The sequence below is a fragment of the Mastigoproctus giganteus genome, chromosome 3, assembly GCF_048544385.1.
Source record: "Mastigoproctus giganteus isolate SK-2022 chromosome 3, ASM4854438v1, whole genome shotgun sequence".
Taxonomy (NCBI): Eukaryota; Metazoa; Arthropoda; class Arachnida; order Uropygi; family Thelyphonidae; genus Mastigoproctus; species Mastigoproctus giganteus.
In genome coordinates, this window is record NC_143577.1 from 84,304,911 (window position 1) to 84,323,339 (window position 18,429).

General features: G+C 38.2%; 1 protein-coding gene across 1 annotated transcript in view; it reads left to right on the plus strand.

Moving 5' to 3' along the window:
- The window catches only part of LOC150088120 (uncharacterized), a 1,786,788-nt gene that overhangs the window by 1,330,094 nt on the left and 438,265 nt on the right, over nucleotides 1–18,429 (plus strand). The window contains exon 33 of the mRNA XM_090370030.1: nucleotides 15,376–15,448. Within this exon, the coding sequence (XP_090226156.1) occupies nucleotides 15,376–15,448 (73 nt within the window). The remainder of the gene's footprint in view (nucleotides 1–15,375; nucleotides 15,449–18,429) is intronic.

Consider the following 18,429-nt stretch of genomic DNA (forward strand, 5'->3'; position numbering starts at 1 on the left):
AGCATTGAGAAAAGGCTTCAGCAGAAGGTTGAAGAGCTAAGAGTCAAGATAGGCCAGCTAATCCAATATCAAGGGAGAAACAGAAGAAAGAGGCTGATCAGAATAGTGAAGGGCATCCTCTAGAAAGACCACACTCACAGCAAACACAATACCAAAAATCAGAGAATAGAAGAATACCTAAACACCCTGAAGCAGAACCTTCTCATGCTCATTAAGAGAGAGACTGCTGATACAGAGAGAGTACTCAGAAGTAAACAAACAACTGATCTTCAATGACCAAGAGCCTTCTATGGGAGAAAAACCAGTGTAGGAGTTCTGGAGCAACTTGTGGAGCAGTGAAATTAGACATAACACCTAGTCCTACTGGATAAAAGAACAGAAGGAAACTAACGACACATTAGATGGCAGTATGGGAGATTCATGAGGAAAAAGTATAACAGGTGATTAGGAAATCTTCTAACTGGTGAACTGCAGGAATAGACAACATCCACAGCTACTGGTACAAGAAGTTCAGCAACACACTCATAAGCACCTAGCAGAGCAGTTCGCATGGATATAAGGCATCCAGAGGCAATGTCAGAATATCAGGGGCTCACATCTGTTGAGTATGGGCTTGGCATACCCAGGGTCCTGAGCTGGATATCATCATTATTCTGTTCTTGGTGGTTCCCTTTTACTTTTGACTCTCTCTCTCTCTCTCTCTCTCTCTTGGCTGGTGCAGCATATAGCTAATAATAATAATAAAAATCTCTGATTCAAGGAATCACTTACCTGAAAGCTGAAGACAAAGATAGCAAAAACCCAGCAAAGTGGAGACCAACCACCTGTCTCCTAACAATGTACAAGATCCTGACCACATGCATTGCCAAGAAAATATCAGACCATTCTCTCACTTATACAACATATACCGATGAGCCAAAACATGACCAGTGAGTCGTTATGCAAATCGAAGCAACTGTAGGTAAACTACGGCACAACTGTGGGTCGGGATACTGTATAAGAACACCCGATATTGAGCTCCGTTAATCAGTATTAACTCGTGTTCTTCAGATGGGAAAGTCAGTGGACTTAAGCAACTTTGACAAAGGCCAAATTGTAATGGCCGTATGTCTGGGTCAGAGCATATCCGAAACGGCATGGCTGGTGGGGTGCTCACGGTCAGCCATGGTTAGTACCTACTGAAAATTATCCGAGGAGAGAAAACCCACGAACCGCCAGCGAGGTGTTGGACAACCATGGCTCATCAATGCTCAAGGTGAGCGAAGGCTCTCCCAGATAGCACATGGCAGCAGAAGGGCAACTGTGGCACAACTAGCCAGATGGAATGCTGGTGATGGGAATAATGTGTCACAACACACAGTACATCGAACCCTGCTGAAAATGGGACTGTGTAGCCGTAGGCCTCTCCGAGTGCCGATGCTAACCACGGTTCACCAGCAACAGTGCCTACAATGGGCAAGCCAAGCAAGCATCAAAACTAGACCTTGAGTGATTGGAAGATGGTCGTCTGGTCCGATGAATCACATTTCATGTGGCACCGTGTGGATGGCCAGGTACGTTTGCGTCCATTTACCTGGGGAAGTGATGGCACCTGGATGCACTGTGGGATAAAAACAAGCCGGTGGTGATGGTGTCATGCTTTGGGCGATGTTCTGCTGGGATACACTGGATCCAGTCATCCATGTGCCTGGCACTCAGACATCTACCACCTACCTAAACATCATTGCTGACCAGGTACACCCTTTCATGGCAATGGTCTTCCCTTCTGGCAGTGCCATCTTTCAGCAGGATAATGCACCATGCCACACCGCCCTGATTATTCGAGATCGGTTCATGGAACATGAGGAAGACTTCCAGGTATTGCCCTGGCCTCTAAATTCCCAAGACATAAATCCCATCGAGCATCTGTGGTTTGTGTTGGAACAGCAACTCCGATCTGTGACGTCTCAACCCTATACCACAAAACACCTTTAGAAATCTTGTAGCATCCATGCCTCGCAGGGTATGGCTGTTTTGGCGACATGTGGAGGACCAACATCATATTAGGTAGGTGGTCATAATGTTTCATCTCATTGGTGTATATTCACTCATAACAGCACTCCAAATATAAATACTACAAACAATTTTCTTTTCTTTCTTTCTTTCTTTTTTTTTTTGCAGGTGAAGAATACTGTTTACTGTCATATTTGGGGGATTCAAAGAGCAGGGGAGTCCTCACCTGCACAAAGCCCCTTTAACACTCATGCTCACTCTGTACTGGGAATAAGGGGCAGGGGTGGGAGAGGGAAAAGTTGAATTCACTACTAGGTGTGGGTCATTAATTAGGACTGGGAAGTAACCCAATCATGTAATTAGAAGTTGTTGCTATGTTCCCCCATCTGGTATAACCACAGAATACTATGGAACTGGAGGTGGTCACCGGAAACAACTCTACATCGTTCCTAAAATGAGGCTTCCAGACCTGTACACAGTACTCAAGGTGTGGCCTGACCATTGCCTTATAGTAGGGGATAATCACCTCCTTATTCCTGCTTGAAAAATTACCATAATTCATTGACAAGACCCTATGATCTACTCTGGCAGCCTGTCTCCCTGCTCAAAAAACTTCACTAACTGCATCCTTACCGCCACGTCTCATTTATTCTGCTTTATGCTGAGTGTAACACTGCCCGGTTGATACTTTTCTCTCTGGGGTTACTGCTACTCATATAACATTTTTCAATGTCAGTTGCCCCCTCTCAGCCCAACTGCTCGACTTTTCCAGATCCTGTTGCAATAGTGTACTATCATTACTGCCATTAACAACCATGCCCAATCTTTGTATTATATACAAACTTAGACATTAACCCTGATATACCTCCATCAATATCATTGATGAATACACAAAACAACAATGGGCCCAGCACTGAAACCGAGAGGACTCCACTAATAACATTAATCCAAGATGAGTGGTATCCATTGATAACCACTGTCTGTCTTCTCCCACTCAACCATTCTCTTATCCATTGTAGTAACTTGCCTTTAATGCCATACTACTCCAATTTGTATAGTAATCTTCCCTGTCCCACAGTATCAAAAGCTTTCCTAAAATCCAAGTATATGATATCAAAATTATTTTTTGCATCCAGTTCCTTTGTGACCAGCTCATAGTATCCAATTAAATTTGTCCGATAAGACTTCTCCTTAACAAACTCATGCTGTGTCTTAACTATAGCTGCATTCTTGTCTAGATGATCCTGCATTGCTTCCAAACCAGTGACTCCATTATTTTTTTTGGAACAGAAGTTAGACTAACAGGTCTGTAATTACTTGTGTCATCTTTTGAATCCCCTTTGTGAATTAGGAACACATTTGCGCATCTCCAGTCCTTGGGGACCTCACCTGAATCCAAGGAAGCTTTCATAATTATGGCTAAGGGTTTGCTTACTTCCTTTAATATAACTGCATAGATCCCATCTACCCCAGGTGCCTTTCTTATGTTTAACTTCAACAATTTCTCCTCCACTTTGCTCTCAGTTATTGCAAAATCTTTTAACTACCTGTTTGAGTTTGATAAACAGCTGGCCTTCTCTTCCTTGAATAATTCCTCATGTGTGAATGTATATGCAAAATACTCATTTAGTTTGGTAGCTATCTGAGAATGATCATCAACAGTCAACCCATTGATATCAAGTGGACCAATCTGATTCATCCCCTTCCTTTTAGAGTTTATATAAGTAAAGAAGTCTTTGCATCCTTTGCCAAAGATTTCTCGTTATCTCCAATAAATCCACAAAAGCCTTGCTGGTGTGTGATTAACCAACCCACAAGTTCTAGTCAATTATCTGGAAAGTTAAAATCCCCCATTCCAAGACATTCTGAATTACTTTCCCACTCTGTTTCTCTGTATAATTGTTCATTGTACTCATCTGAGTCATTAGGCCTATAACAAATTGCTTCCCTCATTTTTGCTTTTCCAGAGCTTATGTCACACCAAACTGACTCAACATTGCACTATCCATTTATGTCAACTGGATGCACTTCCTTCGATTTTATGTGTTTCTTAATGAACAGCATAAACTGTCTGCCCTTGCTATCATGTCTATTCTTTCTGTACACTTTGTACTCTCCAAATTCCAATTCTGCATTCCTTATATCTATGTGACACCACATCTCTGATATCCCAACCATATCTGCCTGTCATGTCTTGACCAGCACTTCAAATTCATCAAATTTATTTGCTATACTTCTAGTATTTGTGTGCATGCAAGTATACATGCACCTGTTGTTACTCTTAGTTACTCTAACACAGCCCATGTATTTCCTTTTTCGTACTCCCAGCAGTTCTTGAAATCCCCAGCAACTTGCTTTCCAGGCTGCTGCTCATTCTGATAGAAGCAGTGCAAGAATTACTTCCACCTCTGGATGTGGCTACTGTTAATCTGTTAGTTTGTGAATCCCCCAAAGCAGGCAGTTTTCTGACCCACCTAACATTGCCTCAATAGCATCAGCAAATATTCTTGCACCCTTTGTATTTAAGTGTGTGTCCCATCCCTGTAGAAGCAGTCTCTCCTGTTAACAAGCACAGAACATGCTGAGAAAAATTCTACCCCATGTGCCTTGTGAGGTGCCTCCGTAGCCAGGTGGATTGGAGGCAGCAGTGTGTAGCACAGGCTTCTTGATTAGACCGGGGTTCGAGCCCATGACCACCAAATGCGGAGGATGTGGAAAGGTCAGGGGATGACTATCGCATATCCTCGGAACAATATAGCCTTAGTTGCTAATGCTCCTAGAAACCAAACAACAAACAAACAATGTGCCTTGTACAATCTCTCCGAGGCCAAATTGATTGACAAACTTTTTCCATTAACTGACTGGCTCAGTCTAGAAACGATTGATGGCTCATTCCTTTTTAGTTTCAGACCCACCAAATATGGAGCCCTCTTTCTGATTGAGGCCAGGATTTATCAGTTGAACACGTGATTTCCAAAAATTAATCATAATTCTTTGCACTTTACACTGTATTATGCAATTGCCACTACACTGAGTGGACATAAATCATGGAATACCTTCCTAGTAATAGGTAGGCCTACCTTTCGCCCAGATAAGGGCAGTCACATGGCTAGTTATTGAGTCCACTAGTTCACAAAAGCATTTCGCAGGTATTTCCATTCATGCTTGCTGCACTATCATCTATAATTCTGCTGCATTCCTCGTTGGAGGATTCAAAGCTTAAACAGACCTTTACACAGCATCCCAAAGATACTCCACAGGGTTCATGGCTGGTGAATGGGGAGACCATTCCATGATGGTAAAATCTGCGGAATGCTCTTCAAACCATGTTCTAGTCATGACGGCTCTGTGGGAAGGTGTATTATCTTGCTGAAAGAGTCCATTGCCCTGTGGGTGCACGATGACCATGAAGGGATGCAGTTGGTCTATAAGGATAGTAGTGTCTAAGCAATTTTCTTGAGCAATAAATATAGTGATTTTCTGAGTGATTGCATTCTATTTTCTTTTCAGTGCCTTGCTTATTCTCAGTTCTTTTGAAGTGGTTCTGTACTTAACAGATTTTGAGTAAGAATCCAGGAAGGAAAGTCACCTTTCTTTTCTTAGCATATTAATCAGTTCTTTCACTAACAAACTAACCTCTCAAGGCGCTTGGTCACTAGGTGGCACTGCTCCTACCTCCCTGTGGTGGGGCCGGAAATCTGAAAGGAAAAAATAATCCTTTCGGGGCAAAAAAGGAGCAAAAATGGATTCTACAAACCAGGTTTCATCTGGAACATTGGTTCAAACTGAACACATTTGGCAGCAAGATGATCCAAACCCATCTACTGCCAAGAGACAAAAGAAAAATGTGACCCAGACCATCTCTCCACTCTTTCTAATTTTTCATTCCCTATCAGACCTGCCAGTTAATAAACTTTCGCTGTTTGTAATACAAAGGTGTCTAGAACATGTAGCTGTTCCCCCGAAAATGGTTTGCTGCTTAAAATCAGGCGACCTACTGATAGAAACGACAAATCATTGACATTCTGAGCTGCTTAAAATAACAACTTTTGGTGGGATTCCCATCAAAGTCACTCCACTTGCCACTTTAAATACATCAAAAGGGGTTATCGTGGAATGGGATCTCCTAAACAGCTCTGAAGAAGAAATCGTACTAGAGCTACAAAATCAGAGTGTCATTCATGCAAAAAGAATTCTGATCAAAAATTATGGAAAGCTTATACCAACCTGCACCATCATACTTACTTTCAACACACCTACCCTACCAACATCAGTGAAAATTGCCAGGTAAAGCCATACATCCCCAATCCAATAAGATGCTTCAAGTGTCAAAAGTATGGCCATTCCCAAACAGTATGCAGAGGTCAAGCTGTTTGTGCCACATGTGGCTCAAAAGATCATAATGATAAAGAATGTCATACAGAGTCTCCTCACTGTCCAAATTGCAAAGGAGATCATCCTGCCTATTCCAGACAGTATATGGAAGAGAGAGAAGCAAGTTCAGAAATATAAAACCAAACATAAGGTCACATACCAAGAAGCCAAAAGGCCGATACCACTACTTCCAGCAGTGAGGTCATATGCAGCGGCAACAGCAGCAACTACAGTGCAGAAAACAAAGGTAACTGCAACACAGACTGACATCTCAGTTCTGCCTAACATCTCAGTAGCAGACTGGGCACGTAACCCCCTTTTACAAACAAAACCAAAAGTTTATCAGGCAATTAATACACCCATTATAATCTCACCAAATGCCGAAGATCCAACACCAACAAGCAGTACAAATCCCACCAAACCTATAGACAAAAAAGAGAAAAATACTGACAATATGGAAATCAATGAAAAAGGGCAAGAAGATGAACCAGTCCTGGAACTTTATGCAACTGATGACAGTAGGGGCTGACCAAGCTTCCCTAGAAAAGAAAAAATCAAAACAGGTCGATTCAAACAGGCAGCCAATCGTAAGTCATCTGAATCAGTTTCTGAACCCAAATAATGCGTACACTTCTTCAATGGAATTGTCATGGCATTCGAAGTAACCTAAATGATATCAAAGATCTTATTTTCATCTATACTCCTTCAAGTGTCTGTTTACAAGAAACAAACACATAACTCCACAAATAAGTATTTCAATCAAGTACTACAATATATATAGGCAAGATCGTAAAACCACAATAGCTCATGGAGGAGTTCCCATTTTGGTCGACTCTAATATTCCATCTAAGTGTATTCAGCTGCAAACACTTCTTGAAGCAGTCACGATATGCATTGTGACTGGAATTACATTGACCATAGTTTCTCTCTACCTTTCTCCTATGTTATTATGTTATTATTTGGTTTTTAGGAGCATTAGCAACTAAGGCCATATTGCTCCGGGATATGCGGTGGTCATTCCCTGACCTTTCCGCATCCTCCGTATTTGGTGGTGACGGGCTTGAACCCCGGTCTCATCAAGAAGCGTGTGCTACGCACTGCTGCTCCTTCCCACCTGGCTACGGAGGCGCCTGCCTTTCTCCTAATTGTACATATTCACTGCAAGATTTGGAGGGCATAATTGAACAATTACCATCTCCATTCTGTTTGATTGGAGACCTAAATGGGCATCATATCATTTGGGGATCACTTCATACAGACAAAAGAGGACAGATGATAGAAAAACTTCTAGGCAGCAGGAACTTAACACTCTTAAACACAGGTACCCACACCAGTGTCCATTTACCAACAGCGACTACCTCCGCAATTGATCTCACCATCTGTTCCCCAGCTCTCTTTCCTCTTCTCGACTGGTCTGTTTCTCTGCCACCTACTACCAAATGACGTCCGCAATCTGTAAGAGGTACAAAATGGAAATTTTCCAAAGCAAACTGGGAAAAATACCAATGTGCTGCTTCTTTAGATAAGAAAACTATAAGACATTCTGATATCAATAATGCTGTTACTTATGTCACAAATCAAATAATCTCTGCAGCAAATATTGCAATACCAAAGACAGCTAACCAGTTCCATAAACACTACAAGCAGTGGTGGAATGAAGAATGCTTGGAAGCAAAGAAAGAAAGAAAAATATAAGGCTTGGAATCAATTCAGAAAGATCCCCACCACCACTAATCTCATAAAATATAAGAAAGCCAGAGCAAAAGCACGCTATATACGCCGGAAATCTCAGAAAGAATCCTGGATATCTTTTGCAAGCAAAATTAATAGAAATACGGACACCAGAATTATCTGGAATAAAATTAGACAAATATCAGCCAAATATTCAACTGTCCCTAAACCGATCATAAGCTGGAAAGGTCATGACACAACTGAACCAGAAAAAATTGCAAATCTGCTAGGAGAAACATTTGAGGAATTGTCAGCAACAACATCATACAGACCAATCTTTCAAACATATAAAGCTCAAATCAAAAAATATAAAATTAATTTCCATGCAACTTATGAGATTCCATACAACAAACCCTTTACTATAAATGAATTGCATAAAGCCCTAGCCAAATCTAAGCAAAGTGCAGCAGGTCCGGATGGAATCCACTATCAAATGATTAAACATCTCACTAAAAATTTTTTATGCATGCTCTTACTGCTATATAATAGGATATACCTTAAGGATACATATCCAGACTCTTGGTGACATTCATTTGTACTGGCCTTTCCAAAACATGGGAAGGACCATTCGAACCCATATAATTATTGCCCCATTGCCCTTACTAACTGTCTAGGTAAAATTTTAGAAAAAGTGGTGACTAATCGGTTAACATAGTTTCTTGACTTCCATAACCTCCTTAGTCCTAGCCAATACGGTTTTCGGAAAAACAGATAAACAATAGATATAATGACAAAAGCTGAATCAAATATATGCAATGCCTTTCTCCAAAATGAACACCTTGTAATGATATGTCTTGATATTGAAAAGGCATTCGATACTACCTGGAGATATGGTATCCTTTATGAATTGCACAAATTAGGACTATGAGGCCATCTATCGAAGTTCCTTCAGAATTTCATGTCTAAAAGAACTTTTCAAGTCTGCTACCATCATATTCTGTCTCTAATATACAATCAACAACAGGGGTCCCCCAAGGCTCAGTCCTCAGTGCAACCTTTTTTGCTATCAAAATCAACTGTATAACAGAAGTTATTCCAGCAACAGTAGAAACCTATCTATATGCTGATGACCTCATAATATCATGCCACTCACAGAATATGTGAACAATCGAGAGGCAGCTTCAATGTGCTATTAACATAATAGAGTCCTGGTTCATCTATAATGGATATTGAATCTCATTACAAAAGACAGTGGCAATACACTTCTGCAGTGCAGAAAACAAAAGATGCATCCTGATCCAGAACTAAGAATAAGCAATCAACAAATCCCACTAAAACGTAGTATCCGACTACTAGGACTAACCATGGATCACAAATTAAATTTCCTAGAACACATAAAATATCTACGTACAATGTGCTTAAAGAAATTAAACATTCCATGAGCTGTATCAGCCATGCCATGGGGAGCTGATCATTATTCACTTTTGCACATTTATCGTTCAATGATAAGATATCAATTAGATTATGGTTCTCCCATTTACTCCTCAGCTAGGAAAAGTGTGTTGAACTGGTTATATCCAATTCATCACAGTGCATTACATGTTGTTTCCGGAGCCTTTTGTACCTCACCTGTGTATAGTCTATACACAGAGATCCATGAACTCCCACTCAATCTTCGTAGACAAGTCCTTCTTCTGAACTATGCTGTGAAAGTTCAAAGCCTTCCTGGACATCCAACATGGCAATATCTGTATAAACCGAAATGGGGAAACCTTATATGTGAACAAACCTAACACATGCAAACCTGCAGGCATCCGACTAAAAGAAATACTCTCACAATTAAACTTAAGTATGGATAAAATCTACCAAGATACCCCCACATCCCTTCCACCATGGGAAATCATTTCAGTTGACTGTGACATGGTCCTCATAAAATGGAAACAGAACAATATCCCAAATCAACACATAAAACAGCTACATTCCTCTTATGTAACGCAATTCTCTGACTATTCTCATCTGTACACTGATGGATCCAAGACGGATGCACACGTTGGTGCTGCAGTTGTATTGCCAAACAGTGTAATTTCAGTCTCTTCCAATAGAGTGCAGTATCTATAGTGCTGAATTGTTTGCAATAAGTCTTGCCCTAGATCACATTGCCAAAACTTCTCTCATAAAAAGTATAATTTTCACAGACTCATTAAGTGCAATATATGCTTTACAGACAGAAGATTATCCATCTCTTCCATATGTAAGAAAAATTCTTTCCTTCTTACACATCTTAGGGAAAAAAAACAAAGAGTCAGATTCACTTGGATTCCCGGACATTCTGGAATACTCGGCAATGAACGTGCGGATGATGCTGCAAAACATCCTTCAAATGAAAATTCTCACTTGCATAAAATTCCGCTCAATGACTAAAAACGTCAATCAAAAAGCCTCTGAAAATATATGGATGCAGACCTGGAAATCTCAAACAAACAATAAATTATACCAAATCAAACAGCAGCAGAAATCCTGGAAATCGAGTTTTCAGTCAAACAGACATGAAGAGGTTATCCTTGTCCGGCTTCGCATCGGCCACACACTCTTACCTCATAATGAAAGACGATCCTCCACAATGCCCACAGTGTCTGACCACACTAACAGTGAAGCACATCATCATAGAATGTCCATGATACCAAATTGCCCGCCAATCAGCTTTCAAATTGCATACAAATGAGCCATTAAGCCTTTAGCTCATTACTGGGAGGAAAAATCAAACTTCAGTAAACTTTTTTCATACCTCAGTTTAATAAACCTAACCAATCTTATCTAATATGTCAAATCAGTAACAGTATAACAGGAAATAACAAAACTTGAGCAGGCACAATATAGCCGAAGCTGCTCTTGCGCCATTAAACCCCGAACAACAACAACAAGTGGCCACTGCAATAGGTTGAATTCACTCTCATGAATTCAGTTCTCTGCAAATCTAGCCTTGTGACATGTGCATTATCTTTTTGTAAGAATTCATTCACAGATGATGACACTGCAGTTATTAAAGGATGTGCTTGGTCAGAAACAATTTACAGATCGCTCACTGGCTGCAATAGTGGCATAACTCAAAAATCATAATTCTGAGATAATCGATAAGAAAAATTTGGCTTTTAAAATTAGTTTCTTTAGAAACGAATAAATTATGTTATTGTTGAAATATATTGCGATTCATCTCATCATACCCAGTGGTACTCAAAATTAGGTTGGTTTGATCAGTATTCCCTTATGGGTAACCAGAATTTCGAAAATGTAATCCCCCTTTTGAATTTTGCCACTACTGCACCAACAATCACACACAATATTTGTGACTTAAGTCTCCTAAAGATCAAAGGTAATTAGGATGAAGAACAAAAAAAAAACATTAAACAAGAACTTTTTTTATATTTATAAACTCAGGAACATTTATGAACTACATTTTAATCTTACATAATTGTGGTAAAGCTTAAATAAGAACAAGAAGTTAGTACAAAATTATCGGTGTACAAACAAGCAAAAATTTGGAAGAATTTAATCATTCTTAGAAAAATTTAATCCTTCCATAAATTAACTTTTAGGCTGTTATAAAAACTGGCCGATATTTGGGAATTGTATTATTATTCAACAGACATTGGAGGTCACTGTGCTTCTTTTTTGAAATGGGAATGGAACTTGTGTAGGCTTTCTTGTTTTACTAGCTTTAATATTAACTGTTTTATAATCATTCTGTTTGTATAATGTTTTATAAAAGAAAGAGTAAATACTACTTTTCTTCTTTAAAGATAGCAATGTCATTGAAGTTGAACTTCATTTCATCAGTATTTTTATTAAATTTCACAGAAGTGCGTCAGTATATGGAGGATGCGGAAAGGTCAGGGAATGACCACCGCATATCCCGGAGCAATATGGCCTTAGTTGCTAATGCTTCTAAAAACCAAATAACAAACAGAAGTGCGTCGGGACAAATCTTTCAGGTTGTAAAAATTGTCGTGACTCATCTCAGCCACCTTGAAAGGGCAGTTCTAACTAATGTAACATATTGTGATGGGACGAATACAGGACCAGACTTTAGCGATATTTTAATATTTTTCTATTTTAATAAGTGCACACAGTCACCCTCATTTTGCATATGACCTACAACAAGAAATTTGTGATGTAATTGTTTTGATTCGAAAGTTTGCCACAGCATACATTAATAAGTGCACACAGTCACCCTCATTTTGCATATGACTTACAACAAGAAATTTGTGATGTAATTGTTTTGATTCGAAAGTTTGCCACAGCATACATATAGTCTGTTATAATAAATTTGTTCTTCTGCTGTCCCCCACAATTGTCTGAATAAAAGGTAATTTCAAGATCATCGGATTGGCAAGAAGCTGCTTTGTCTTCTAAATATTTTAGTAGACAAGATCCTATTTCAGTGAAACCTTTTCCACCTTCATCTTCATGCCATATGTAGAAATTTACAGCGACTGATCTTTTTTTTTTTTAAAGCATCAATTCACCACAGCTTGAAGTTTTGCCTTCCATAACAGAACAGTCAATAATAAACTATTACAAGAAAAAAAATATATTAAGTGGCACAAAACAATGTAAACTATTTTGAATACAATAGTTTCTCAACTAAAGTAATGCCACCTGATATCATCAGCAAGAACGTTCTATTACACTGCAATACTGTCACAACTCAAAAAGGGTCACTGTTGCACACAGACAGTGCTCCATTCAGTCCCAAGGTAGGGGGCACACTGAAGAAGTGCCACTGTTGACTCTTCTCAATGCAGTAAAAACTAAAATGGCATGACATTTATGCCAATTAATTAGGAAAAATTGAACTCACATTCTACTTTTCTACTGTTATTGCACAAATGTAGAATCCACTATCCCAACTTCATTAGTTGTATTAACTCAAAAATTAAGAATTTTTAGTTGTGCCACTATTGCAGCCAGTGAGCAAGATGACCATATTGTTTCACTGATCTTAATGGCCCAGTGTGCACCACCAGAACAGTATTACACTACTACCACTAACCTGCATTTTTGATACCTGGCAGAATGGACTCATATTGTTTTTGCTATATATTGTTGTCCTCATACCAGCATGACATTGCAGAAACTTGAATTTGCCAGACCAGGCAACATTTTCCAGTTTTCCTCTGGCCAGTATTGGTGTTCCCAAACCTATTTTAACCATACCTTCTTGTTTTTTGCTGATAGGAGTTGAATCCAGTTTGGTTGACTGCTGTGAATTATCCCATCTGTGACAAGGAACAACAAGTTGTGCTTTCTGAAATGCCCCTGTTTACTGCTGTTTTACTGGGTTGTTATATGACTGACTGTATCCTTTCTCTTACCCTTCAAGTTCTGTCAGCCTCTGTTGACCTCTCACATCATCTGAAATTTGGAGTATTATTGGCTTCTTGATATTTGGTTATTGGCTAATCTTGATGCACTTGAGACTGTTGTTTGTGAAAACTCCAACAAGGTTAAAATTTCCAAAGTATCAGAATGCTACTAAATTTGGTAGGATTCACTGAATCTTTTATCACTCAAATCTTTATTTTTGCCCATTCTCACTCTAAATTGCACTCATACAGCACTCCTACATATTTTCCCACTTGCTTTATATTGTATGGTACAAACAAGTGATGCTGTTAGTGAAGGAGTGCTCCATTTCATGAAAAGGGTAGGTATACCTAATAAAGAGTCTACTTACAATGTGTTTTTTCTGAGTTCAACCCTAAACTCATTGCAGTAACTTTTTCTCTTCCTCATTTATCCTTTCTGCTTCTGTTCTTGGGAACAACATTCCTTTTCATTTATTTCCCATAAATTTAAATCTATGGAATTTGAAATTCAGTGTTAATAGCCATCATCTCTCTCTCTCTCTCTTAACTTTCAAAACTGTACACAGTAGTATAGATTCCAGTACTATTTGTGTTTGGGATCACCATAAAAAAAAAAAAAAAAACTAGCAGTGGTTTCCTTTTGTGTACTAAAAAATATGAGCAGGCCACGTGAACTCTCAGTTTTCTGAGAGTAAATGATGACTTTTGATATGCTATTATAGTACTATATTTATTTTAGGATTTCACAATTCATTTTGGCTGAATTTATAACCATTCAGCTAGATTGAATGACAAAAAAAAAGTGCAAGATATAGCAAGTATTTTTTTTTTTTTTTTAATTTGAATAGAATTTAAGCGATTATATGGATTCACAGCAGTATAGCCTATAAATGTCATGATAACTTGGAGTGAATTGTAAGCTTGCCCTAAATAATAGCTATGACAGGATTGTGCTTTGTGGAATCCTCATCTGATGCTCAGGCTAAATGTCCCAGTTAAGTTAAGAGTGCAAAGGTTCTATTCATGAACCATTGAACTGTGAACAAAAATTACTGTCAGAAATTTTAACAAGGAACTAAACAATTTCAAAATTTTTTGAATTATATTATTCTTAAATTTATTAAAAGCTTTAGATATGCATTAAAATTCCATTTTCAGGATGCTGCTGTACAGAAGTTCCATTTTTGTAAATGAAGCGATTACCTGATGGAGCAAATTTGAACTACTTGGCTTTTTGCTTGTTCCAGGGGCTTTTGATACTTTGTAGTGTACCTCAATTTAAACTTAAAAATTTAACTTTATTTTCTTAATTTTAATAGATACTAAATGCAGCTTTATTCAGGAATTTTTCAGATGTAACTGCAAGATATGCTGTAGTTAAGTATATTCATCAGGTCTGTAGTCTTCATTCAGTAGCTCCATTTGAATGTAATGGAAAAGTGCATTAAAAAATTAAATGAAATCTTTTAAAATAATGTGTAGTTTTGTGATAAAAGTTTTTTAATACAAAATGTTTTTTGTGCATTTGCTAGTTATGTATTTTCGTTAAGCTTTTTGTATGCAGAATATGTACACTATATAATCTGATTTCTGTTATTACAAAACTTTTTTTGAATATATATCCTAATTTATTATTAGAGAGGAGAAGAAGGTATGTTTTATTTGTGACCGACCATGAATCATATAGAGTATATTTTTATATAAAATTATTCTATATTTTATTTTATATAAAATTATGTGGAAATAATTCCTGAAATATCTGTTTTGCAAAAAAATCTATTTTTATGAACTAAACTTTTCACAATCTGTTCCATGAAAATGTAATTTTACTGAATTTAAAAATAATGTTAGTTTAAACCATTTTGTTTTTTGTGGATTTTTGTGTTTCATTTATTATAGTGAGGTGAGGAAGTGTATAATTGTTTTTCTGTGTTCAGTATGTTGTTTTTAATTCTAGTATTCATTTTTATAGGAAGAAGATTTAATTCTGGAAACAACTAGTGAAACTGGTTCTGGCTTGGAAAGAGAGCTAACAGCACAGGAAGGTAAATGAGCAGTCAAAAATTCGATACAAGCACATATATGTATGCATGAACACGCACACACGCATGCACTCAGGCTAACAATATTGTGGACCATGTGGAAATAATTCCTGAAATGAAGTTAGCTAATCTCAGTTGTAGGGAAAATGCAGCTAGGCCAGGTATATTCTATGGAGGAAGCAGAAGAGAATTTCTAAAACAAATCACTTGGGATAAAGTTTAACTTTGAAAAATTTATCTGTTACATGATCTGTGTGGCTTTGTATACTGCAAATGAAGAATGTCATTAACACCAGTACAGTAATATTGTCACTTTATCACTTGGTATTTTCATGTAATAGCATTATCAGTGACATAATGCAGCATGGCTTGCCAAGCCCATTAGCATGACAATAATGGTACAGTACCTCTTGTTCTAAATGTAATATTAGATTTTTCAGTCAGCATTTGATATGTGCCTAGGCATGGTCACCATTATTAGCATTAGTTGAGGCATGTAATGCAAGAAAGCAAGCTTATACAGCATCAGCCAAAAAAACCATTCCCATTTCACCTACCAGTCACTCCAAATGTTTGTCTAGTTCAGCCTTAAATTTATTTAAGCTGTAAACTTCCACAGCAACAGATGGAAGTCTGTTCCAGCAATCAGAACTTGCTTGTTAAAGGCAAATTTATGATCTAGCATCATCTTAAACTCATAGCAGTATGGTCAACTGCAGAACTTAACATATTGGGATTGAATTTACTCACGTACCTTATGATGCTGTCCCTCATGACTGCTAGGTCAGAAATGTTGCCACAGTATATTCACCAGGTAACCCCAGAGACAAAAGTTGCAAGGAGTGAGGACTGATGAACAAGTTGGCCATGTTGTAGGCAATAAGCAGCTGATTACCCTTTTGGTGATAAAATGCTATCACAAGAGTTCTTATGCAGTTTTCTCAGTATGTGGAGGTGTCATCCTGCATAAAAACTGTTCTTACCATGCATCCTTGCCATTGCAGTTGTGAAATCACAACAGTTGCTAACAAGTTAACTGTAACTGACTAATTACAGTCTAGTAGAACAGTTTTATTCAAAAAAAAAATGGGTCAATAATTCATTGGAGCCATGAAACCATGCCATACAGGGCCTTAGACACGTGTAAGGGGATTTCCTGTATTTCATGGATGGCTCCACGATGTCCAAATCTCACAGTTTGGATCCACAGCCTCATTCAAGTGAAAATGGCTTTGTCTCCCCAAAGGATTTCAATAACCACTTGGTATTTACCTCCATTTGTTCCAAGAAGTAAGAGCAAATGTCAGTGCAATTTCAGTATCATTCACTGGAGTTGTTGCTTGCGAAGAAGTTTGTATAGTTAGAACCACAAAACTTTACATAGTATCCTTTATACTGTTACATACAGGATATCCAACTGCTTTGCTATTCCATTTGCACTAATGTTCACAGATCTTTCTACAACTGTAGCAGCAATGTCCTCAGCCTACTTTTGGTTGAGAGAGAGAGAGAGAGTTGTATTCTCATCCTGACTTCACACTCAAACTTTATTTCTTTGAACCATGCAGTCATTTTTCTAACACCATGTGGTATCATTGGACTGCTTTACAATGCCAGTGGGCCTGAATTGCCACTGCCACCCCAGCATTGCATCTGTTCTGGTAGTAGATCATTGCAATCAGTGCATTCCCTGGTATGGTGAGAGGCATTGTGCTCCTAAAACTGTAGTTTCTTCTTTTACATATTATGCCTGTTCTGGTAGTAGATCATTGCAATCAGTGCATTCCCTGGTATGGTGAGAGGCATTGTGCTCCTAAAACTGTAGTTTCTTCTTTTACATATTATGCCTTTCATTCCATATTTATGCATGACTGGAGAAGGGTATACAAATCATTCACAGCCTTACTTTTTTGCCTTGTAGAGACTTTTTTGTAACTAATTTTATTTTTCATGTAATTCTCTTTTGCATCCTCCAAAAAGAATGCAGAAAAAATTGTATAATAAAAATGACAGCTTAGCTGGAAAATCCTAAAATGAGTTGGCCAGTGCCTGTCACTAGACAAGTTGAGAATTACTTCCTGTCAGCACAGGAAGAACTTATTATGGCATAATATGCACCATCTTTTGCACCAAGACAGAATTAGTCCAGGTCAGAATCCTTTGGATATTTCTACCAAAAACTCAGACTTAATCAGTCCATCAAACAACCAGACCAACCACACGCAATATTTATGCACAATGTACAGGCTCTATATATAACATGAGGGGTAATCATTTAATTTGCAGACTGTGCAAAATCGTATCTTAATTGTCATCATCTGAATCTTCTGTGGATTTCTCCTTCTCAAAATGCTCTCCCTTGTACTGTACACACTTTCACCACTGTTTTACCCACATAGTAAATATTTCTTGCAAGCCATCAATAAAGTCCAGTGAATAAGTGGAATGTGGCAGAGCCTTTGCACCTGTGGTAGTGATCACTGGCTGCACAATATAACCGTATGGGGCTGGCATTGTCTTGATGGAGAAACCACTTCACACTGGAAAGTCCTTGACCTTTCTCACAAATGGCACTGCAGAGTTTGACTCAGAACCTCAGAGCATGCTTCCTTATTCATAGTATACGGAGGATGCGGAAAGGTCAGGGATTGACCACCGCATATTCACGGAGCAATATGGCCTTAGTTGCTAATGCTCCTAAAAACCAAATAACAAACATAACAAACCTTATTCATAGTTGTTCCACGTGGCACAAAATGTGTAACAAGAATGCCTTTTATGTCAAAAAAAAAAACACAAGAACCATTTGTTTGTCAGCTGAACAAGCTCAAAATTTCTTAGGTCTTGTGAATCAGAATGCTTCCACTCATTCAACTGTTATTTTGTCTCTGGATCATAGTGATAAATCCAATTTTCATCAGAAGTCACTATTCAATTTAAGAAGTTTTGACCCAGTGTTTCAAAACGATCAAAATTTTCATTGC